Source organism: Sus scrofa, chromosome 9 (assembly GCF_000003025.6).
Source record: "Sus scrofa isolate TJ Tabasco breed Duroc chromosome 9, Sscrofa11.1, whole genome shotgun sequence".
Lineage (NCBI taxonomy): Eukaryota > Metazoa > Chordata > Mammalia > Artiodactyla > Suidae > Sus > Sus scrofa.
The window spans coordinates 33,841,830-33,867,336 of record NC_010451.4 but is presented as its reverse complement, the minus strand read 5'-3'; the positions used below and the strand labels follow the sequence as shown (position 1 = coordinate 33,867,336).

The following is a 25,507-nucleotide window of genomic DNA, read 5'->3' as shown; positions in this document are numbered from 1 at the left end:
TCAAGAATCGACCACATATTGGGACATAAAGCGAATCTCAATAAATTTAGGAGCATAGAAATTATCTCAAGTATCTTCTCTGACCACAATGCCATGAAATTAGAAATCAACCATGGGAAAAGGAAAGAGAAAAAACCTACTCCATGGAGACTAAACAACATGCTACTAAAAAACCAATGGGTCAATGAGGAAATCAAGAAGGAAATTAAAAACTATCTTGAAACAAATGATAATGAAGACACAACCTCTCAAAATCTATGGGATGCTGCGAAAGCAGTGCTCAGAGGGAAATTTATAGCAATCCAGGCCTTTCTCAAAAAAGAAGAAAGATCCCAAATTGACAACTTAACCCTCCACCTAAATGAATTAGAAAAAGAAGAACAAAGAAGTCCTAAAGTCAGCAGAAGGAAGGAAATTGTAAAGATCAAAGAAGAAATCAATAAAATAGAGACTCAAAAAACAATAGAGAAAATTAATAAAACCAAGAGCTGGTTCTTTGAAAAGGTGAACAAAATTGATAAACCCCTGGCTAGACTCACTAAAAAGAGGAGAGAAAGAACCCAAATCACCAAAATTAGAAATGAAAAAGGAGAAATCACAACGGATACAGCAGAAATACAAAAAACCATAAGAGAATACTATGAACAACTATATGGCAATAAGTTTGACAATCTGGAAGAAATGGACAATTTTCTAGAATCTTACAGCCTGCCAAAACTGAATCAAGCAGAAACAGACCAACTGAACAGACCAATCACTAGAAATGAAATTGAAGAGGTCATAAAATCACTCCCTACAAATAAAAGCCCAGGACCAGATGGCTTCACAGGTGAGTTCTATCAAACATATAAAGAGGAATTGGTGCCCATCCTCCTTAAACTCTTTCAAAAGGTTGAAGAAGAAGGAATACTCCCAAAGACATTCTATGAGGCCACCATCACCCTCATTCCAAAACCAGGCAGAGATACCACCAAAAAAGAAAACTATCGCCCAATATCATTGATGAATATAGATGCAAAACTTCTCAACAAAATCTTAGCCAACCGAATCCAACAACATATCAAAAAAATTATACACCATGACCAGGTTGGGTTCATCCCAGGTTCACAAGGATGGTTCAACATACGCAAATCAATCAACATCATACACCACATTAACAAAAAAAAAGTCAAAAATCATATGATCATCTCAATAGATGCAGAAAAAGCATTTGACAAAGTTCAACATCCATTCATGATCAAGACCCTCGCCAAAGTGGGTATAGAGGGAACATTCCTGAATATAATCAAAGCCATTTATGATAAACCCACAGCAAATATAATCCTCAATGGGGAAAAACTGAAAGCCTTCTCACTCAAATCGGGAACAAGACAGGGATGCCCACTCTCACCACTGCTCTTCAACATAGTTTTGGAAGTCTTAGCCACAGCAATTAGACAAACAAAAGAAATCAAAGGCATCCATATAGGAAGAGAAGAGATGAAACTGTCACTGTATGCAGATGACATGATTCTATACCTAGAAAACCCTAAGGACTCAACCCCAAAACTCCTTGAACTGATTAATAAATTCAGCAAAGTGGCAGGATATAAGATTAACATTCAGAAGTCAGTTGCATTTCTGTATACCAGCAATGAAGCATTAGAAAAGGAATACAAAAATACGATACCTTTTAAAATTGTACCTCACAAAATCAAATACCTCGGAATACACCTAACCAAAGAGGTAAAGGACCTATATGCCGAGAACTATAAAACCTTAATCAAAGAAATCAAAGAAGATGTAAAAAAATGGAAAGATATTCCATGTTCCTGGATTGGAAAAATCAATATTGTGAAAATGGCCATCCTACCCAAAGCAATCTACAGATTCAATGCAATCCCTATCAAATTACCCATGACATTTTTCACAGAACTAGAACAAACAATCCAAACATTTATATGGAACAACAAAAGACCCAGAATCGCCAAAGCAATCCTGAGAAACAAAAACCAAGCAGGAGGCATAACTCTCCCAGACTTCAAGAAATACTACAAAGCCACAGTCATCAAAACAGTGTGGTACTGGTATCAAAACAGACAGACAGACCAATGGAACAGAATAGAGAATCTGGAAATTAACCCTGACACCTATGGTCAATTAATCTTTGACAAGGGAGGCAAGAACATCAAATGGGAAAAGGAAAGTCTATTCAGCAAGCATTGCTGGGAAACCTGGACAGCTGTATGCAAAGCAATGAAACTAGAACACACCCTCACACCATGCACAAAAATAAACTCCAAATGGCTGAAAGACTTAAATATACGACAGGACACCATCAAACTCCTAGAAGAAAACATAGGCAAAACACTCTCTGACATCAACATCATGAATATTTTCTCAGGTCAGTCTCCCAAAGCAATAGAAACTAGAGCAAAAATAAACCCATGGGACCTCATCAAACTGAAAAGCTTTTGCACAGCAAAGGAAACCCAAAAGAAAACAAAAAGACAACTTACAGAATGGGAGAAAATAGTTTCAAATGATGCAACTGACAAGGGCTTAATCTCTAGAATATACAAGCAACTTATACAACTCAACAGCAAAAAAACCAATCAATCAATGGAAAAATGGGCAAAAGACCTGAATAGACATTTCTCCAAGGAAGATATACAGATGGCCAACAAACACATGAAAAAATGCTCAACATCGCTGATTATAAGAGAAATGCAAATCAAAACTACCATGAGATACCACCTCACACCAGTCAGAATGGCCATCATTAATAAATCCACAAATAACAAGTGCTGGAGGGGCTGTGGAGAAAAGGGAACCCTCCTGCACTGTTGGTGGGAATGTAAACTGGTACAGCCACTATGGAGAACAGTTTGGAGATACCTTAGAAATCTATACATAGAACTCCCATATGACCCTGCAATTCCACTCTTGGGCATCTATCCGGACAAAGCTCTACTTAAAAGAGACACATGCACCCGCATGTTCATTGCAGCACTATTCACAATAGCCAGGACATGGAAACAATCCAAATGTCCATCGACAGAGGATTGGATTCGGAAGATGTGGTATATATACACGATGGAATACTACTCAGCCATAAAAAAGGATGACATCATGCCATTTGCAGCAACATGGATGGAACTAGAGAATCTCATACTGAGTGAAATGAGCCAGAAAGACAAAGACAAATACCATATGACATCACTTATAACTGGAATCTAATATCCAGCACAAATGAACATCTCCTCAGAAAAGAAAATCAATCATGGACTTGGAGAAGAGACTTGTGGTTGCCTGATGGGAGGGGGAGGGAGTGGGAGGGATCGGGAGCTTGGGCTTATCAGTCACAACGTAGAATAGATTTACAAGGAGATCCCGCTGAATAGCATTGAGAACTATGTCTAGATACTCATGTTGCAACAGAAGAAATGGTGGGGGAAAAACTGTAATTGTAATGTATACATGTAAGGATAACCTGACCCCCTTGCTGTACAGTGGGAAAATAAAATTAAAAAAAAAAAAAAAAAAAAAAAAAAACAATAAGGTCCTACTGTATAGCACAGGGAACTATATTCAATCTCCTGGGATAGACCATGATGGAAAATAACTTTAAAAAAGAATATATATATTCAGTTTCAGCTATAGAGTAACAAATAGCATACCTGTTTATATATATATATGCCACTTCTGGCTGTACAACATTGTAAATCAACCATAATTTAATAAAAAATGTATAACAAAAGAAAAAAGAACACTTGTCTACAGAATGGGAGAAAATAGTTTCAAATGATGCAACTGACAAGGGCTTAATCTCTAAAATATATAAACAACTTATACAACTCAACAGCAAAAAAGCCCACAACCCAATGGAAAAATGGGCAAAAGACCTGAACAGACATTTCTCTAAGTTAGATATACAGATGGCCAACAAGCCCATGAAAAAAATGCTCAAAATCCCTAATTATTAGAGAAATGCAAATCAAAACTACCATGAGATACCACCTCATGCCAGTCAGAATGACCACCATTAATAAGTCCACAAATAACAAATGCTGGAGGGGCTGTGGAGAAAAGGGAACCCTCCTGCACTGTTGGTGGGAACGTAGCTGGTACAACCACTACGGAGATCAGTATGGAGGTACCTTTGAGATCTATACATATGACCCAGAAATCCTACTCTTGGGCTTATATCCAGACAAAACTTCCCTTGAAAAAGACACATGCACCCACATGTTCATTGCAGCTCTATTCACAATAGCCAAAACATGGAAACAACCCAAATGACAATCGACAGATGATTGGATTAGGAAGATGTGGTATATACACAATGGAATACTACTCAGCCATTAAAAAGAACAATATAATGCCATTTGCAGCAACATGGATAGAACTAGAGACTCTCATACTGGGTGAAATAAGTCAGAAAGAGAAAGACAAATACCATGTGATATCACTCATATCTGGAATCTAATATACAGCACAAATGAACCTTCCACAGAAAAGAAAATCATGGACATGGAGAACAGACTGGTGGTTGCCCAGGGGAAGAGGGAGGGAGTGGGAGGGTTTGGGAGCTTGGAGTTAACAGATGCAAACTATTGCTCTTGGAATGGATTTACAGTGAGATCCTGCTGTGTAGCACTGAGGACTATGTCTAAATACTTACAACGCAGCATGACAATGGGAGAAAAAATTATGTATTCATGTATGTGTTACTGGGTCCCTATGCTGTACAGTGGGAAAAAAAAAAAAAAAACACTTGTCTTAGGTGAAAGAGGTAAGCAACTTGTATTAGGGTAAGATGGAATGGTAAACAGTTGTAATCAGAGAATAAATGATACAATTTTATATTTCAAAAGAGAACCAGTTCAGGTCATGTCAGAAGGAATGACACTATATGCTATGCTGCAGGGGAGAAAAGTTTGAACCGTGAGTTTAGTGGGGGACTGGTGCCCAAAAACATTGCTGGAAGTAAAGGTAGAAAAGAAGACTGTACCAAGTGCCCACATTAAGATAATAAAGCACCAAACACTGCTCAACATAAGAACAGAACAAGCCAATAAGCATGGATGCTTTCATTCTGACTGGAGGTAAAGGATGATAAAAATGAAAGGCTCATAGGATTAAATGGCCTAGAGGTTGTGACTGGAACTCTGGGAAGGTTCTCCACGTCACTCTGATCAAAGCACCAGGTTTATAAATATGATACTGGTAAAATTATGTGTGTTAACTTAGCGATGTCTGTTCCAAAAGAGAACGCACAGAAAGTCCAAAATCCTTTTGCTATAGAATGACAGTTATGACATCTGCCAAGTTTAGCCCTGGTAGAAAAGGTGGGATGACTAGATTGGAAACAGGCTCTAATAAGTTTGTTCTTATTCTGGTTTCAGTAGAGCTCTTTCCCAAGTGACAAAAGTAATACTGTATAAGTGTAGAATTTGAGCAATTCTACCGAAAAACACTGAAAATAAAATTTGGAAAACTCGGAGTTCCCATCATGGCTCAGCAGAAAAGAATCTGACTAGAATCCAAGAGGACACAGGTTCGATCCCTGGCCTTGCTCAGTGGGTTAAGGACCTGGCGTTGCCATGAGCTGTGGTATATAGGTCACAGATGTGACTTGGATCGTGCATTGCTGTGGCTTGGCGTAGGCCAGCAGCTACAGCTCCAATGCAACCCCTAGCCTGGGAACTTTCATATGGTGCAGCCCTAAAAAACAAACAAACAAACAAAAAAAAACCTCATTAAGGGAAATGGGAAAGAAAGGGTGTCTGATATGGTCCAGGTCAGGTTGGAGACTAGAAATTCACAGTAACATTCATCTGCTTCGTTGTTTGATTTTCTTCAGCAAATCTCTATCACTGAATGTAGGGAGTGGAAAAGGCACATTGTACTGATGATATAAGGTTGAAATTTTGCTATAGGAAATATCAAAAGAATGAAGAAAAGAGGATTTTAACCAACTAGAAGAAAAGGGTGCACATCATCACATTCATGGGGTCCAGAATGAGAAGGGAAGAAAAATGTTTTTAATGGAAAAAATTGCTTATTACCTCTTTAAATATACCTTAATTTCAGAAAAGTTCCAGAAATGGCAAAGATGCTCTCCAAAAGTCATTTCTAACACACTCATTTTCAATTTCAGCACAAATTTATAGCTCTAGAACTTCAGATAAATGCCAGAAATCAGAGTACTCAGCAGGGTACAAGGATCAGCAGTCCTTACCCTTGATGCCCTCAAGCTCTTATCGCCCTCTCCATAATAGGAAGAATCAGACTCAAAAATCCGTTGTTTTTAAATAGCTTTCTCTCTCTTTTTTTTTTTTTTTTTTTTTTTTTTGCAGTTATCATGTCCTTGGAGTCCTAATACCATTGTGTTTATCATATTAACATTAAAGTTTAAGAAAATGATATAAGATCGCAAAGAAGGAAATATTTACTTGATCAAGATAAAGTTGGAGTTTGTAAGATTCTTTAAGTGAATCTTGAATAAGTGCACTGCTTGCTTTTGTCTGATTAAGAGATTCAATCAGATCCTTATTTTCCAAAATATTGCCTTGAGATGTGGCAAGCGTCTGTAGGAAAAATTAATAAAATAATGTGAATATTATATATATTAAAATAATAAAAAGCCTGTATTAACTGTCATTAATTTTATGATGTTTACAGAACTTACATTCTCTTAAAAGAATTCCAATACTTTATAGCCTTTTATATAAAGACATCATAAATCATTATATGATATTACATCACTGAAGCATTGTATATGTATTGATATTATCAATCTAATAAAGATAAAAAGTAGTTACAATTATAAATTAAATCGTAATTCCATGCTGCTTTTGAAGGTTTCTTGAAATTGTGAGCATATAATAGATAATTAAATGTTATTGAAATAATATAGTATTAAGACAATATGAGTTAAAAATTGTTTCTCTTAAACATCACTTCTAAAGATCTTGCATTCTAAGATAACTTTTTCCTGTTTGAATTTTCACTTTAAGATATATATATAGATAGATATGCCTCTGACACAATCAAAACCATGCTGAAGGCACTATAATTTGAAAAAGCAGTATTTGATTATAGTTATTAAAGAAAATAATGTACTATGAAAAGACATTCTGAATAACTGAATTTTACCTCTAAAAGAGATTCCTCAAGTTTGGCTAACTGTATTTTCTTGTCTTCTTCCTGTTGTAAGAGTTTTGTTTTCTGTTCCTCTAAATCAGGTTTCTCGTGCTGAAGAGTTAAAGCCAAAAGCTTAAAAAAAAAAAAAAAGTCAAGGTTATTCTAGCAATAAGGTTCAAACACAACAAACCAAAACAAAAATTTCCCACAAACAGGACTTGTGTCTACCCAAATATTACAGATTTTATGATACTATATTAATTTCATTCTTTCTAGGTAAACAACGAGACAACTTCAATTACTTCTGACAAAAAGAAGCAAAATGAATAATTAAGCTCTCGGATAAAATGTTAAATATTATCAGACAGCTGTAAGAAACTGTATTACTTAACATACCAACATGTAATATTTAGTTCAAAAATTAGATTAGGAGTTCCCGTCGTGGCGCAGTGGTTAACGTATCCGACTAGGAACCATGAGGTTGCAGGTTCAATCCCTGGCCTTGCTCAGTGGGTTAAGGACCTGGCATTGCTGTGAGCTGTGGTGTATGTCGCAGACGCAGCTCGGATCCCGCGTTGCTGTGGCTCTGTCATAGGCTGGTGGCTACAGCTCCGATTGGACCCCTAGCCTGGGAACCTCCATATGCCGCGAGAGCGGCCCTAGAAAAGGCAAAAAAAAAAAGAGTGCTGAGAAGCTATAGCCTCAAAAAAAAAATTAGATTAAATATATAAAAACTATGGAAGCTAGTGTTTTTAAATGATAATAAGTAGTCACATAAAGAAGTAAATATCTTACTTAAAAATACCATATTAAAATCACAGTAAGATACCACTTTACACCCACTAAAATGGCCCCAATTAGAAACAGAAATAATAAGTGTTAACAAGGATGTAGAGAAAGGAGAATTCTCATACATTATTGGTGGGAAAGTAAAATTGTGTAGCCATTTGGCCAAGTTTGTGCCTCAAAATGCTGAAGTCAGTTACCATAAGACCTAGAAATTCCACTAAAGAAGCACTGAACCGTACACTTTAAAGAGGTGAAATGTATGATAAATAAACTGAATCATAATAAAACTGCTGAAAAACACGATGTTAAGTTCTTAGATTTGAAACTTTAAAATAGGGAATGACATTTGCATATCATGAAATAAATTAATTCAAAATCTGTTCTTTAAGTATGTCCATGTAGTTTTTGTTAAAATAAAACCTAAATAGCCCATTTCAGTAATTACTCCAGAGATCTTTTAGATAGAAAAAGCAATTTTGTCAATTTTGCCAAATTTTAAGTAATTCGTATATTTTTTTTACTTATGAGAAGTAAGTCAATCAAAACATATTGTTAATAAAAATATGCACTAAGTCATCTAGTATGGTAAGGAAAAACATTTTAAAAGGAGAATTGTAAAAATTACAGCAAATATACATGCCATCATATAAATCAAAAGAAAAACTGTACTACTGAATGGGTGAGTAAAAACCAGGATGTTACTAAAAAGTCAATGAGCATCATACCTTTAACATGGAAAAAAAGGGTAAGGAAGTGGATAAGTAAGAGTATCAACATGGAAAGTCACTTTGCGATTCATGTAATAATTTGAAACTATAATAATCCATACATAGATAAAGTGAATTCAAAGATGCAAATGTTCTGGTAAAAAAAAAATGTTGGGTTTATAAGCAAATACCCTAACTGCAATTTTAATATTTAAACATAAAATTTCATAATTAAAAAAATAAAGCTGCTAATCTTAATGTGTACAATCCTCAAATCTACTATATATGACAGAAATAGACTATAAAATTAAAATTATACCAGAAGCAGCAGCAAATTAACATTAGCAGCAAATATACAATTTTAATACTAAAGGGAAATGAAATAAACATACATATTTTATTCTAATCTGCAAGCATATTTTCAAAATCATGAGTTTAAATGCTAATCAGTTTAATAAATTCCTACTTCAAATATTTCATGATTATACAAAGATACAAAAGATATCTAAGGTTAATTATGATTGTCCATGTATACCTGTCCTCGCAGTCCGCTTCTTGTTGTAGTAAAGTTAACTTCAGTAACGATGGAAGCTGCATCCGGCGGAATAAAGGGATTTGGATTTCTTGTCGACAAAAAAAGGCGGAATTCTTCATTGTAGTCGATAATTTTGTCACCTATTTGTACCACATAACGCGGTCCTATGTTTTTTAAAATGACACAATTAGTTGGCCTGAGTATTCTGTATTTTGCTACATGACATTAAAAAATATAATTTTCTAGTACATCTAAATAGTTTTTAATTATAAGCTTTTAAATAGAATATGAAAGACCGCAACACTGAGGCGACCAAGAGGACTACTAACTAGAATGCTCTATTAATCAGGCAGCATTTATACAAACAAGGATAAACATAATTCATTAGGATGGTCCTAGGATCCTGAAGCACCAAAGGACTACCTACTTATATTCAGCATAGTTTTAATGTTGACTATATGTTTCATATTACTAATTTTTCTGAAATGTTTGATGACAAATGATAAAAATAGAAACTCATTATTTTCTACTTCAAAATTCATCAGTTTCAAAATGTTTACTGTACTAGTATTTAATATGTAACACATGAAGGTGGAATGCACTTGAAAAAACCTGGAATTAACAATATACAAGTAATTTCAAAAGTCCATTATTAATGTCAAAAAGGATTTATTTAGATTGTCATACACAGGTGCTTTCCAACAAGAAGTTAAACTGAGAAAAAATAAAGTTCTGCCTCATAAAGTATACATTCTAATATTAAAAAAACAATGATATTAATTATGCAACATATATAGAAAAATCAATCTACAATTATATCCATTACTTATTATTTTAACTGATAAAAATAACTAATTTTTAGGTTAAAAAATACACACTATCAAAGATTTTCAAAGGTTGAGAAAAACAGTGTTAAGGGTTTTTGAGAATCCTAGAATAGACTTTAAGTTTTCACTTAATTTTTTAAAGCTGATGTAAAAAGAACTCCATAACTTCATAAAGAGGATATGCAAATGCTCAAAAACCAATGTCAAAATAATGTAAAACTTTAATCATTACTAGAAAAATACAATTTTAAAGGCTCAATGTACTAACTATATACCAACTGGAATGATTCAGGAAAATGCAAGTATGATAAATGCAAAGAATGCTAATTCTAAGGACATCATAGTAAAACCACTGAAAACTAATGACAAAGAAAAATGTTAAAGCATCCAATGAAAAATTATATATCACTTTAAAAAAGCAACAATAAAACCAGCAAGTGATTTCTCAACAGGAGTCATATAAACTAGAATATAAATGAATAAAAACTGTAAGGTGATAAATAATTGTTAAATTAAAGTTCTATGACAGTAAAAAAAAAAAAAATCCTTCAAAAATGAAAGAAAAGGAATTCTCTAGTGGTGGAGTGAGTTAAAGGTCTGGTGTTGTCACCACTGTGGCGGGGGTTTGATCCCTGGCTCAAGAACTTCTTCATGCTGAAGGTGCAGTCAAAAATAAATAAATAAATAAATAATTTTTAAAAGAGTCAATAATCAAAGAAGAAGAAGAAGGAAAAGGAGAGAAGAAGGAGGAAGGGGTAGGAGGGAGAAGGAGGAAGAGGAAGCAAAGAAGTGTGTTGCTAGTAGATCTCTGAAGGAAATTCTTCAGATAGAAAAAATTACTCCAGATGGAAATGGGAGAAAGGTAATGGTGGGAGAAAACCAGAAAGGGTAAACACGTATTAGTATAGATTATTAAAACATTAACTAACATCATGGGGAGCATGACAATGCAGCACAACAATAATACTATGGCAGGCAGTGAATACATGGAGTTAAAATGCAGTACTAGAAAACTGGCCAAGTATTTATTTGTATTAAAAAAATAAGTCATAGATGCATACTGTTATATACAGGATAGCCATTAAAAATAATAAAGAAATTTGATAAAAAAAATCAGTCAGGTTACTTAGAAAACTATATTAGTTATTGCTTAAATCAGTTAACTGCATTATATTACAAATAGTAAGGCTGCCATGGTGAAAAAAAAATGCAAAACCAATGACATACTGTTTCTGAGAAACATACTTAAAAAAAAAAAACAGCAGAAAATTCAAAGTAAAAGAATGGGAAAATACACCATGCAAACAGCAATCTCCCAAAATTAATGTTAACCATTCTAATACCAAATTCTAAAACTTAAGATATTTCTAGCTATAAAGGATATTTCATAATGGTAAAAAAAAAAAAAAAAAAAAACGAGAAGATAGCACATTTCCAAATATGTGTATATCCAAACACATAGCTCTGAAATATTTAGGGAAAATAACTTTATCTGTCTAAGTTTCAGAATAAATGTTGCTTGAATATTTACTACGACCATGAAACTAAAACGAGAAAGTGGCTACTGTTGCTTCCACAGTGCTTGACATAACAATAATTAAAAACACAGCAAATACTTGGTAATGACTACCAATGATTTCTTTTTTATATTCCTCTGAGAAGAAGACAAAAATAAGTTCATCTACTATATGTAGTACACCTTTACTGGTCCAAACTCTTGATAAATATATTATCATCTGAATCAGAGAAATCCAAGTACCACGTGAACTGCCATGCATTCGATTATATGGGTAACATCTTCCTAATGGTCTCCACAGATAAAATTGCTTGCATGGTACTGTGAACCTTTCAAGTCTAACTAAATATGATGGGACTTAAAAGAAGACAAACACAAAACCCTACCACCAAAATAATCAAATAGACATTGCTCAAGGAAACACCCCACAGTCCATTAAGAATAAACTGCTGGCTTTACTGCCACTATACACAAAGAAAACCAACAACTGATACTTTCTTGACTTACTGGAAGCAGTGTAAGTCAAGTAAGTCAAGTAAATTTTACTACAGCCTATTTATCTGGTCAAGAAACATGCAGCTATGTTTGAACAGCAGCTCCTAAAAAGTTGCAGGTGGCAACTTTGGAAGTAATCCAAGCAGTTGTAAACTAATTCTTGTTTTTGACGAATATATCTTCCAAGATGCACAGAATTAAAGACGTCTACCAAAAAAAAAAACCTCACAGATAAGCAAATCCAGTGGAATGCTACCCACCACCCATCCACTACCCACAGGTAAAACTTCTGGCAACCTATAGCACTGAATGTTCGGTACCACGCACTGGCTTCAGGTAGGGCTCTTGGCTATAAAGCATGTCACTCTGAAAATAACTGTAATATACCAGTACAGAAATTCATGGGTCAGAACTGGTGAGCTAGCTTAGGGTTTCTCAACCTCAGTATTCTTGATAATTTGTATTATAAAATTATGTTATGAGGAGATGCCCTGTGTATTTAAAGATAAACTTGAAATAGACACATTGAGTTGTTATAACAAAAAATGTCTATCGACACTGTCAAATGTTCCCTGGAGAACAACATCATTCCCATTAGAGGACCACTGGTCTATGTCCAGGCCATTGAGCCACCCAGACCCAACTTGTCTACCAAAGACATACCTACATGGAGAACATCCTCTAGAAAAAGACACAACAATGAAACACAAAGTCAATCTTTATGGTGCACATACATATGCTGTTTGAAGAAATGCCTAAAATGAAGCATTTGGTCTAAAAGCACCAGCCAAGAATGTTCAGCTATCATCTCTACAACTACTCAAACCCAACGTGGAAATGAAATAACTTTAAAGGAATGTAATGATTAATGAAAAATACTTTTGACATCTATTGCCAGTAAAATCTGAACTATTTGTACACTATACCAGCCTCTCCCTCACAACTGCTACATAGCTAGCTAGTCAAGCTGTATTTAACTATTGCCAGTTGCAAACTGTCTCATCTAACTTCTGCCTTGACTGAGCTCAGGAACACAGGAAACAGGAAATAAAAAACAATGAGACTTGAGGAACTGTACTTTGTTGGGGTTTTTCCGATTAATACACATTTGAGGGGATTTTTGAACAGTATAAATACTGTTTATGCTGGAGGAGAAGTACATTCTACTCCAATTATTTGTGCCTATTTTGATATCCCCACATAGAAAAGCAGCCCTTATTGCTAACTGGGATGTAAATGAACTTGGACACAGATTTGGTTTTACATGGTTCTAGGACAGCCATCCCAGAGGAAATACATGATGATAAACAGAACTTAAAACTGTGGAAAAAGACAACCTGAAGTATTTTCGAAGGGGATAACAGACTTCAACTAATGCGATATGAATACATCCAACTCTAGACTGAAGGTAGAAAAAGTAAGGTAGGGCAGAGATTAACTTTCTTTTCCTAAATGAAAATGAACAGAAATGAACAAATTGACTTCAACATCCCTGAAAGCTATCTAGAATAGTGGTTCATCATGTGAACCAATCATGATACAGAATATTTTCATTTTTTGCCAGATTCAGCTTTTGGGGACTTCGTCACACTGCATTCTCAGACAATGCCACAGATACAGCTAAAATAGAACATCAATTAGAGCTCATACGAGTTTATATTTAATGAGCCCTCAAGGGCTATAATGTAGACTGAACACAGTCAAATTGAATGACCCTAAAGGTTCATTTCCATCGCCTTTAAGACAGCATAACAACAGATCTGTTTTAACTCCAGTGAAGAACAGACTGAGACCAGAGACTGAACTCTGGGAGGTAATTCCAGGTTACAACAGCAAAAAGTCCCACTACTAGAGTTCTTTTCGTAACATATCAAGCATTGTTAGGCTAAGTACTCCTATTTGTGGCATAACAAGTGGTCAATAAGTAGTGCATGCTTTGCCATTTCTCTGCTTTGCTCCAGTAACTCCAATTTTCTAAACTTTATGGTGATCGCAATGCATGCAGTGTAAGTAGGAGTTATGTATTTACATATGGGTACATGTCTACGTATGTACCTATATATACACTTTGCATGACACGCTCTTACAGCTTAAGGGTATTGCTTTCTAAGGTCAAAGTCTGGGTAGATGCCTATGTAGAAAATAGGTAACATAACAGTTCTAAAACTGGTATCCTTAGAGAGGTCCGTTGCAAGGATGGCATATAACCAACATCTGGGAATTGGGACTTTGCTAAGACTTTCACCATTTCCAGAACAGATAAGAGTGGCTCACTGTGCTTAAACTATTGCACAAACCCTATGGTTTATGCTGAATACTTGCTTTTTGGGGGGGAGTCTGGAATTCTGCAACCTTTTAAGCAGAGTGTACTTATACAATCAGCCCCAATAAAAAACTCTGGGCACTGAGTCTCTAATAATCTTCCTTGGTAGACAGTTTTTCACATGTGTTGTCAAAACTTGGTCCTGGAGAAATTAAGCACATTCTGTGTGACTCCAATAATAGAAGACTTGGAAGATTATATCTGTTTTCTTGACTCCTAACTTCACCCAATGAGCCTTTTCTCTTTGCTGACTTTGCTTTGTATCCTTTCCCTGCAATAAATCTAAGCCATGAGTGTAACTATATGCTGAGTCCCATGAATCTTCCTAGCAAAACCTTCCTCCTAGGAATGGTATTGGAGACCCGAGATGGCATATCTTCTATAAAGGCACTTTTAAAATTATTTTAGTTGCCATTACTATTAGATTTTGATGACATCAGCATTCACCCCCCCCAAAAAAAGTTTCTAGTTCCTTAGATTCAGTGGTAAAACAAAACAAAAGGTCAAAGTTAAGCTAATTATTTTGGAAATTTAAAAAAAGTTACTATCTGAAAGCTGTCAAATATTTATTTACCTTGAGCAACCAGATCTCGTCTCAATAATGGATAAAGAACAGGTTCTACACAATCCATTTCTTGTATAATAAGGGTTTTCCCAAAACGTACTGCCAACTCAAGAGCTGTGATAAAGTTACTATCCTAGAGAAGAAATAAGAAAACACATTAATTCCTTTATTATATTAGATTTATAAATATATATTATAGATAATGAAGATATTAAGAGGAATAACACAAATATTTTAAATTTAATATACATGTTAATCATTAAAATTATTAATTATTGTTTTTCCAGCTATAAGTACTTGGGGATGAATCAATTTACTTGAATAAATTATCAAATAAATTCATAAATAACTTAAGTAGACATGTTGGAAAAATAAGGATTTTTATATTAACAATAAAAACATTCTTAAATTTTCTACTATAATTTCAAATCAATGCGGAAAGAAATTTTCAAATTCTATATGCAATTGGTTACTCACCCAAAGATTAATAAAAATTTCTTTAGTTACATTCAATATTAAACACTGAAGGAAGAAGAAAAATGAACTCTAGTAAACTTTTCCTGGTTTGATAGTTCTAATCACTGAGAAAAGAACCTTTAGACAGAACTCTATAACCATGCAAGAATTCTGAGGTGTTCTGGCTAAGAGTCCTTTTAAGTAGCACTCCAGGCTTCCAATGATAGTTTAAAAAATTAAATATTTGGAGAAACAATTATTAAGATATTCTACTACAAATCATAAGTGACATTAAATAGTGTATGTTATGTAATTTACAATTAGTCTTAAATACAATGAGTTCGATATCTCCACTTTACAAGTGAAGAACATTTTAAAGAGGTAATTTTTCAAGCACCTGAAGATTATTTACAAAAACTAATCATACAATAGGTCTTCTTCAAGGAAAAAAAAAAACTCACCAAAAATAATTCTTTTGGTAAGCTAAATATGATAGTAAGAGGTCACTACCCAAAATATTATCATTACATGTCATTGACCAACTGTCTGACCTGGGGACACAACAAAGATGCTCATCATTGAGTTATGGGAATAGGAAATTAAAGTCCAGGAGGTTTCCCTAATTCTCCAAACTAAATAACTTACACCTAGAGCATCCTATACTTGCCTTTAATCATAATTTAGTATAAATGCTTATTTAATTGTCTAGTGTAAGTAGTTAATTGTCATCTCCATGAGGGCAGGAACTGTGACAACTCACTTGCAAATCCCCAGGGCTTAGGTCAATACCTTGCATACAGTAGGAATCAAATAAATATTCTTCTTCCATTCTTACAAATTAGAAAACTAAAGATAAAAAAGTTACATTTCTTTCCCCAGGACCCACACCAAGTAAGTTACAAGACTTGGTTTTGAATGTTTTCTGATTATAGACCCAGAGTTCTTTTCACCATAAGATAACATTTCTAGTTGGTTTCTAAATGGAAGTAATACACACCTGCTGGTTAATAACTTCCAAACGTGAGTCCTTCAAATGTGTCTTTAACCATTCTGTAGCTTGGGAAGAAGGGTCTATAAGAAATGGGCATACTCGACTCTAATTTAAAAAAAAAAAGATTATAAACTTTCATTAAATAAAAATAATTCCCTAAAAATCATTAATCAATTAATGAGTGAATTTTTCTCTCAGGCTGTTTTTGCAGAACAAAATAGACAATTATAACGAGGAAATAAAAGTACAATTTTTAGCTGCACCAGAGGCTATATTAATAAGTTTTCCCAGGAATTAATACTAGGTAATTAAATTTAACCACAGTAAAGTGAATAAAGTCTTATTTACTACACAGTAACACAAAAATTGCATAATAAGATACAATAAGCAAGAGTTCTACTCCTAAGTTAATGTCATTTGCACCTCTCTTTTTGGTTTTAAAATACACAATCAAATTATTCCCTAACTTTAGATACTCCTTGAATAAACCAAGGAGGGCTTGCAAGAGATGTATGAGTTAATCATAAAAAGTATTACTGAAATAATTATCAACATAACTATTTATATTTTAAGACTAATTTTCCTAAAGTAGTACATAGTTAATACTACAAAAGGAATATCCTAGAAGAGAAAATTATGTAATTTGTAATTATGCAACTTAATAAATCTAATAAATTACGGACCAAACTCATTACAGAGCATCTATCACTAATTAAACTCTGAAGCAAATAGCAAGTTAGAAATCTGTGAAAACGCCCTACATACACAAGGCCATTTAGCAAATGAAAGGAAGCCAGTTAAATATTTATATATCGGATTAATTTAAATATATGGAAATATACTTAAATATATAATAAATTTTAAAGTAACTGTCATTGTTACCTAGTATATTAGATTGAAATAATGTCACCCTACTTAATTTGCCTTAAATTTTCGCATGTAACTGAAAAATGTAACGCAGCTGTGTGCTATAGGGATAAGATAACACATGAAAGTCAAAGGGATATGAAGACTTAGAACTTGGGTAGATCTCATGAGAACGTAGACATTATCTTAGCAGCAGACCCAGAGGGAAAGGGATGGTGCGGATCATATGCCCTGGGGGTTAACAGCATTTTATCAGCAATGTTAGTTAAAATTGCCAGCACATGGTGATAATAAAGAGCTGACTGACTTTAAAACAGCTTTGTTATTGTTTTAAAATTCTCTCCAGGAAAGACAAAAATAAATAAATGAATAAATACGGGAGTTCCCGTTGTGGCTTAGTGGTTAACGAACCCGACTAGGAACCATGAGATTGCGGGTTCGATCACTGGCCTCGCTCAGTGGGTTAAGGATCCAGCGTCGCCATGAGCTGTGATGTAGGTCACAGACATGGCTCAGATCCTGCATTGCTGTGGCTCTGGCATAGGCTGGCAGCTACTGCTCAGATTAGACCCCTAGCCTGGGAACCTCCATATGCTATGGTTGCTGCCCTAAAAAAACAAAAGACAAAAGATAAATAAATAAAATTCCCTCTAGGCAATGCAGCCCCTTTTTTACCTGCATTCAGAGTGGATTACTCCTACCACAGCTCCCCCAAATGTTACACTCCTGTATGATCTTCACCCAACATCTATTTCTGGAGGTTTCACTTACTGTTCCATCATATAAATGTGCAAAATAATTTAAATGTGTAAATAGCCTCAAATACGACCAAGGTATTACACCCAGGTTTTAGATCAAATTTTATGCTATCATTAAATAGCAAAAATTCCGCAAGTATACTAGATTATGATTAACCATCAAAATTATTTTAAATTTTAAAAAAAGTTCTTACCCATGACTTCAAACCAATGATCTGATGCAGTTAAAAAGAGAATAAGATAATGTTCAAAAGAGCATGTTGTTAGCAGAGAAAATATATTTAAGAAATTCAAAGAGTACTTACAAGTTTGTATTCCTTTTATTTATATTTCTCTAGAGATTTAGAGAAGACCTCTAAGGTATATTTTAGGTCTGGGTTTCATGATTAAATATTGTTAAATTCTACATTTAGAAAATCATACTAGATTCATTCATTCGATTTATTCATCTACCATATACTATTACAATAAAACAATGCAAGGAATACAGAAATTAATAAAATGTATTTCCTTACCCTCATTGGCCACACATTCAATAAACAGGCAAAAAATGAAAATTCTATAATCAAAGAGTACCAAAAATTCTATAGGTTAATCACAGGTGGAGTTAGAAGAATCTGCTAGGAAGCAACTAAGTCAAACAAGGTCAAAAAAAAAGATAGATCATAGGCAAAGGAGTGCAAAAAGCATGTTAGGCCAAGAGGACAGCATGTTTGAGAGAAGAAGAAAATGCCTAGGAGTATCTGGAAAACTACCAGTAGTTTGGAATAGTTGGAGTAAAAAAGTATAGGCAAAGAAGATGCATATAAAATAGCAGGAGTAATCAGATGTCTTTCTGATCATGAAGTGCTTTTTATGCCATGTTTAAGGATAATGAAATTTTTATACTGCAGGCAATGGGAGGTCACTGAAACACATTAATCAAGGAATTTTCATGATCAATTGAAAGTTTAGGAAGATCACTCCAACGGCAATTTAAAGGGACCAACCAGTATTAAAATTTATTTATATAGGTACAACATGATGAAGGCCTAAGTGAGGCCACTGCAATAGATGTGGTTAGAACAGAATGAATTCACAACACATCTGAGAAAAAGATTTGACAAGACTTGCTAAAAAACTGACTTAACTGATATCATATATATCACTTATATCTGGAATCTAATATATGGCACAAATGAACCTTTCCACAGAAAAAAATCATGGACTTGGAGAATAGACTTGCGGTTGCCAAAGGGGAGGGGGAGGGAGTGGGATGGATGGGGAGCTTGGGGTTAATAGATGCAGACTATTGCCTTTGAAATGGATTAGCAATGAGATCCTGCTGTGTGGCACTGGGAACTATGTGTAGTCACATATGATGAAGCATGATAATATGAGAAAAAAGAATGAATACATGTATGTGTAACTGGGTCACCATGCTATATGATAGAAAATTGACAGAACACTGTAAATCAGCTATAATGGAAAAAATAAAAATAATATAAAAAAAACTAACAATGTAAAATTAGAGACATAGTAAGAATGAGTTGCAATTTTGCAGTTTGCAGTACTGGACCATGACTCTGACATCTCCAGTGTTAGGAAATAAAAGCGAAGCAAGTTCTAGGGAATGGTGGAGGACAAGAAACAATTATCAGAGTGCATAGCTACCTTTGTCCAGCATGCATGCCCCACTTAATGCATTTCACATGGGATCATCAATCATCTACCCTGCACTCAAGGGATGAGGAGGTGACCTAAGCTAACCACTCAGAATCTTTTGGGGGTACTGACATAAATACTGGGAGGGAAGGGAAGAGATATCTTTAGTCTGAGTATATAAACTGTGAGAATGGTTAAGCCTAAAGTCACCAACAGCTATTCTTAACACAAGGTGGAGAGAACCTATCTGAAAATAAACTCAACTCAAGTTGGAGAGAGAGAGGGAGAGAGTGACAGAGAGAGAGAGGGAAAAAGAGAGAGAGGGAGAGAGCAATCTCCTGGTAACATCATTTGAATCCTGAAGCTAGCCCAATCTTCTGAACATCTGTTATTTAAAAGCGTAAGTTTTTTTTAAAAAATGTACTATACTTGGCTACTAAAAGATCCTTGACTAAAAAATAAATAAATAAACAATTATTAATTTAAAGACAGTGCTGCTTGAGCTACCTACAAAGCTCCAGGTAACAATACCTAATGGGAAGTTAGAACCATAAGATCTCAGAACGAGGTCAAAGGCTATAGACACATAATATCTATTTTAATTCTTCTCCCTTTGAGGAAAAAAATGATTAGGCAGGGGAAATTTTTGAAAGCGATCATTTTTCCTCCAGTTTTATTGAAGTATAATTGACATGCTGCACTGTATAAGTTAAGGTGTAAAGCTAGTGATCTGACATACATACATCATGAAATGACAATCACAATAACTTTAGTGAGCACCCATCATCTCATATAGGTACAAAATTAAAGAAACTGGAAGAAAAATCTCTCCTTGTGATGAGAACTCTTAGGATTTGCTCTCTTAGCAACTTTCATATGTAACGCATAGCAGTGTTAATTATGTGTATCCTGTTGTATATTACACTCATAGTACTTATTTATCTTATTACTGGAAGTTTGTACCTTTTGACTACCTTCATCCAATCAGAAAGAAACCATTTCTAAAACATCTAAAACTTCTATAATTTTATTTTTACTTTTAATAAGTGGAATAAAAGTAGAAATATTTTACAAATAAAACTAAAGCTCATCTTTTGATAAGCTAAAGAGAATTACATTAACAGGAATAACTAAAAAAGGGTTAAAACATCGGGAGTTCCCGTCGTGGCACAGTGGTTAACGAATCCAACTAGGAACTGTGAGGTTGCGGGTTCGATCCCAGGCCTTGCTCAGTGGGTTAAGAATCCGGCGTTGCCGTGAGCTGTGGTGTGGGTCTCAGACGCAGCTCGGATCTTGTGTTGCTGTGGCTCTGGTGTAGGCCAGTGACTACAGCTCATATTAGACCCCTAGCCTGGGAACCTCCACGTGCCACGGGAGTGTCTCAAGAAAAGACAAAAAAAAAAAATACACAGAAACACAGACACATATCTACGAGGGGAGTTTTATAGCAAAGATTGGCTGAACGGCAATGTTTGAATCTTGGCTCTACCACTTGACAGCTCTGTAACCTTGAACATGAAAACTTAAGCCTTCTTTGTTTAAACTTCCTTATCTATAAAAGGGATAATATTTGTACCTACTAAATAGTGTGGATTTTCAAATTAAATAAATGTTTAAATTATTTTCTTATATTAATTCTTAAATAGTAATATACAAACAACAGAGTAAATACTATAAAAGTGCTGATTATTAATACTTGGGATTTACTGAAAAAAAATTCCCTGGAGTTCCCATTGTGGTCCCAATCTGACTAGGAACCATGAGGTTGTAGGTTCGATCCCTGGCCTCTCTCAGCGAGGTAAGACTCTGAGTGTTGTGGTGAGCTGTGGTGTAGGCTGCAAACGTGGTTTGGATTCTGCGTTGCCGTGGCTATGGTGCATGCCAGCAGCTATGGCTCTAATTCGACCCCTAGCCTGGGAATCTCCATATGCCACGAATGTAGCCCTAAAAAGCAAAAACAGAAAAACAAAAAAATTCCCTGTGTAATTTACCTTTATAATTTTAGTCTTTAGACTAATATCAAATTAGTTTGCATTTCCTCAGCATATACTACATTGCAGGAAGGGAAAAAAATAAATCTCAGAAATTCTGAGTGGTTTAAAGAAAACTAATTTGACACTGAGCTGTCCATAAACAATAAAAAACCACTACCTAGTACATGCCTTAACATGAAAATTTTATAATACTGTGAAATTTAAACCAAGAAAAATTATAATACTGTGAAATTTAAATTAATCATACTTTCAATCTTCTTTCTAGGTACTTTTCACTGACACCTCTCCATAGTTTCTAATAGTCTCATACTCTCTATTATCCACTGAGTTCCACAATATTACAAAGATCACACAATTTATGATCCAAACTAGGACACTTCTGAGAATACAAGAGAAACTAGTAATAATTACATCAGGACAACAGGTATAAATCACAGCTCAAGCAATCCAGGACATATGGTCACCATGGCCAAGTTTTTCCCCCATTCCTCAAAGATGTAGGTCATAAGAGCTTTCTGCTAACATAATAAACTAATTTCTGTTACAAGTAGACAATTATTTGACTATTTCCTCACTCAGAAAACGCATGTGCTTCAATAATCAGCTTAACCCAAAGATAAGAATTCCAAGCACCTTTGTAAGACAAACCAAGGAATAATTTTGGACACAAAAGGCTATTCTTTGCACCAGTAAATGTTTGAGTGACTACAGCTCTTCTCATTGAGAGGGAGAATCTCTGAAAAGCTTTTTTAGTTCATGAGGAGATGTGCTCTATCTCTGAAGCAATAATACACCAAATTCATCATGTCCAGTCATTTTTTCTCAGGGAAGACTTCCAGAAACCCAACTTGTATATGTTAGACACCTAATTACACATCCCTGGTAATGTTAATGAGTTATAGACCTGTGCTATCCATCCACACCTGCAACTGCAACAGTGTATTCTAAATGTAGCCCATCTTAAAATTCAGATAGAATGTTGACCACAATAGCAAATTCATTTCAATAAAACGATGAATTACTATAACAAATTTTTCCAAATGGTTTTGTTTTCTCATAAAAAGGCATATAAGCATCTATAAGAATCTTGGCAATAATAAATACAAAGTATACTAAGCTTATTAAAATTAATTTCAAGGACAATATCCCTGATATTTATTATGAAATACAGCTTAATTCAAAATAAAGTAAATACTTTCAATTACTATCATCAGTAAAATATAAAAATTATTGTGATGTATTTTTCCTAAAGGCTTCTGATTTCTTATGGAATAAAAAAGAAAATTGCTAAAACTTCTAATTTTTTACACCTGCAAACTAATGCTTTCTTGGAGTACTGACAAAGGAAGAAGAGGTGACTAGGAAACCTTGGGTAAAAATAACAAATATGATAAAAAGTACTAGTTGCTATAATGCAATGAATTTATTTACATACACTTTTAGAGTTCCAGATTTGTAATTCTACTGTGAAAAATGATAAAAATGTTTAAAAAATAAATTGACATTTAAGCCAAATCAAATTCAAAGAGAACAATATTGTTTAATCTTTGTTCAGTGACTTTTCTACTGGTAAGACATCATGTAATGAGTCAAAAAATAGTCAGCTGATTAGTAGGTCCAATCAAGAAGAATAAATTACCAAAGAATGAAAAGGTCCCACAATATGAATCTTATATAATATGACTTATGCTACCTAAGGAATAGCATTTAATGTTCATATTTTCTTTGAGATTGTGGAGTTGTGGAATAAAGCAATGTGTGGGCAGAGAGAAAGGTTGTAAAGAGAAATGAAAACACTGGTTTTATAAACTGTTGAGATAGAAAAGGAAAACAAATTTTCAAAAGGGAAAAATTACCTTCCAAATTCCATATCAGAAAGGTAAACTAAATTATTGGTAAAAACAAAACATCACACAAAGAAATGATTTGCTTAGATTTTGAATTTGGTTTTCACATTCACTATTAATTAGTTTTGCAGTAGTTTCAACTTCAAACAATGACTTTTGGGAGGCATGTACGATGTGAAAGAACAATTTTCCAAAATAGGTACATGGTTAACTTATAACACAAAATTCATCCATTTTCACTTTGTCTAACTGTGTAAAACAAAATGAAATAAAAATACAAAATTTTTATTTTAAAAATATACTCTAGATGAAAGAACTATACAACCAAATGATCAAGTGCCTCTGAAATATTTCTATTATTATTAGGAAGTTCAATTTAGAATATTTTGTCATTGAAATAATACCATTTTAGTTTATGCTTTTATATTAATGTAAAAAATAAATTACACTGAAAATTATAGCATTACTAACTGAATCACAAATGGATTTTTATTAGCAAAATATTTTTACTTTTAAGTAACTAAGAAAAGACAAACTAGGAATGCCTAAGAATTTGTAGAAGGAGGTACTTCCTGGAGCAAGCATCAAAAGAAACATTTCTAATGAAAATATTAGATAATTGCCTACCTGTAAGATAACAAGAGCATTTTCTATGGAAAGGTCATCTGATGGTAGGCCTTCACTTTTCCAAATTAACTGTTCACTTTCAGTACAAAGAAATCTCCTCAGATCAAATTCTGAAAAATTAAAGATATCAATAATATTTACCACAACAATCTTATGCTTGATTGAAGGAAAGAGAATAAAATTTAAAATATATTCAAACAAGAGTCCCATGATCATCGTTAATATTCAACCCATTCTTTTGCACAAAGAAGCTAAGGAGAAGAAACTTTTTTAAAAAAAAGTATGAAGGAATGACACTCAAGTTATATTTCTTCTATTAAATGAATGTTTCCCAACTATAACAATTTGTGAAAACCAAAAAATTCACCAAGAATTTTGGAATTCCTGCATTTCATCTTACCATATGAAATTAGTGTTAAAATTAATAAAATGTTTAACTGCATCATATGATATCAAAATAATTCAGAGGTCTGAGTCTCATAAAGTGATTGTAGGGGTAGAAGAATCACACAATAAAGCAATTCTCAGAACATATGTAGAATTCAGCAAATCTAAGGTAGCTATGGTATCCTTGAACTTAAAGAAAATTTTCTCATTTAAAAAAAGTTTAAAAAGTAAAACGACAAAAATGAAGAGATGCACTTTTTAGTACACTGAAATTCAAAATCATGAAAAACTAAATACAGACTTTCAAGACCAGCTGACTTGGTCCATTCTTCCAAACAGGTTTTTCTCAGACCCTCAGGAGCAGCAGAAAGATATGTAATAAATGCAGCAGCCAGCTGAGCTCTTTTAGGAAGAGTAGCTAATTCCTCTGTTATCTCTGCAACCTGAAAAAAAGAGAGTGATATACAGATATGTTCTAACATAGGGAAAAATAACCCATCTTGAATACAACAGAGTATTGCAGAGGCAGTCAATATTATTGGATGAACTGATAAGGAGCATCCAACGAGGGAAGGAATCTAACTGGTTAAAGAAAAGCAAAAAACAAAATCAAAACAAACAAAAACAAGAGACACCACCTTAACAAATTTGAGATAGGAAAGTATTTCAAAAAGAAATAAATGGCCAACATTGTCAATTCCTAAGAGGATTGTCCTGGTAAATTTAAGTTCAAAAAGTTTCTAAAGACTACTAAATTTTCTATCAACTCATTTTCATCCCTGCCTTTCTCCTCAATAACACAGATAATTCCTCTTTTAGAGGAATAGGTTACTTGTCAAAAATCCATTCATACAAAGACATTGTGCTTAAAGATTAATTCACGTAATACTGGTCATTAATATCTAGATCATGTATCCTAAGCCAGTTGCAGGTTAATGGATATTTTTCTCCTTTTCACTTTTTTAACAAAGAAATTTTTGTTATTCAATATTTTTTACATTATATTTTTCCAGTGTTTTAAACATGGCCTCTCATAACCTCTCTCTCTCAA

The 25,507-nt window shown here is 34.0% G+C and overlaps 1 protein-coding gene across 1 annotated transcript in view; it reads right to left on the bottom strand.

The window, feature by feature from the left end:
* The window catches only part of DYNC2H1 (dynein cytoplasmic 2 heavy chain 1), a 319,035-nt gene that overhangs the window by 172,618 nt on the left and 120,910 nt on the right, over nt 1-25,507 (bottom strand). Inside the window, 8 exon segments of the mRNA XM_021062717.1 lie at nt 6,438-6,572; nt 7,141-7,260; nt 9,160-9,323; nt 14,895-15,018; nt 16,339-16,437; nt 18,152-18,172; nt 24,070-24,179; nt 24,758-24,899. Of these exon segments, the coding sequence (XP_020918376.1) occupies nt 6,438-6,572; nt 7,141-7,260; nt 9,160-9,323; nt 14,895-15,018; nt 16,339-16,437; nt 18,152-18,172; nt 24,070-24,179; nt 24,758-24,899 (915 nt within the window).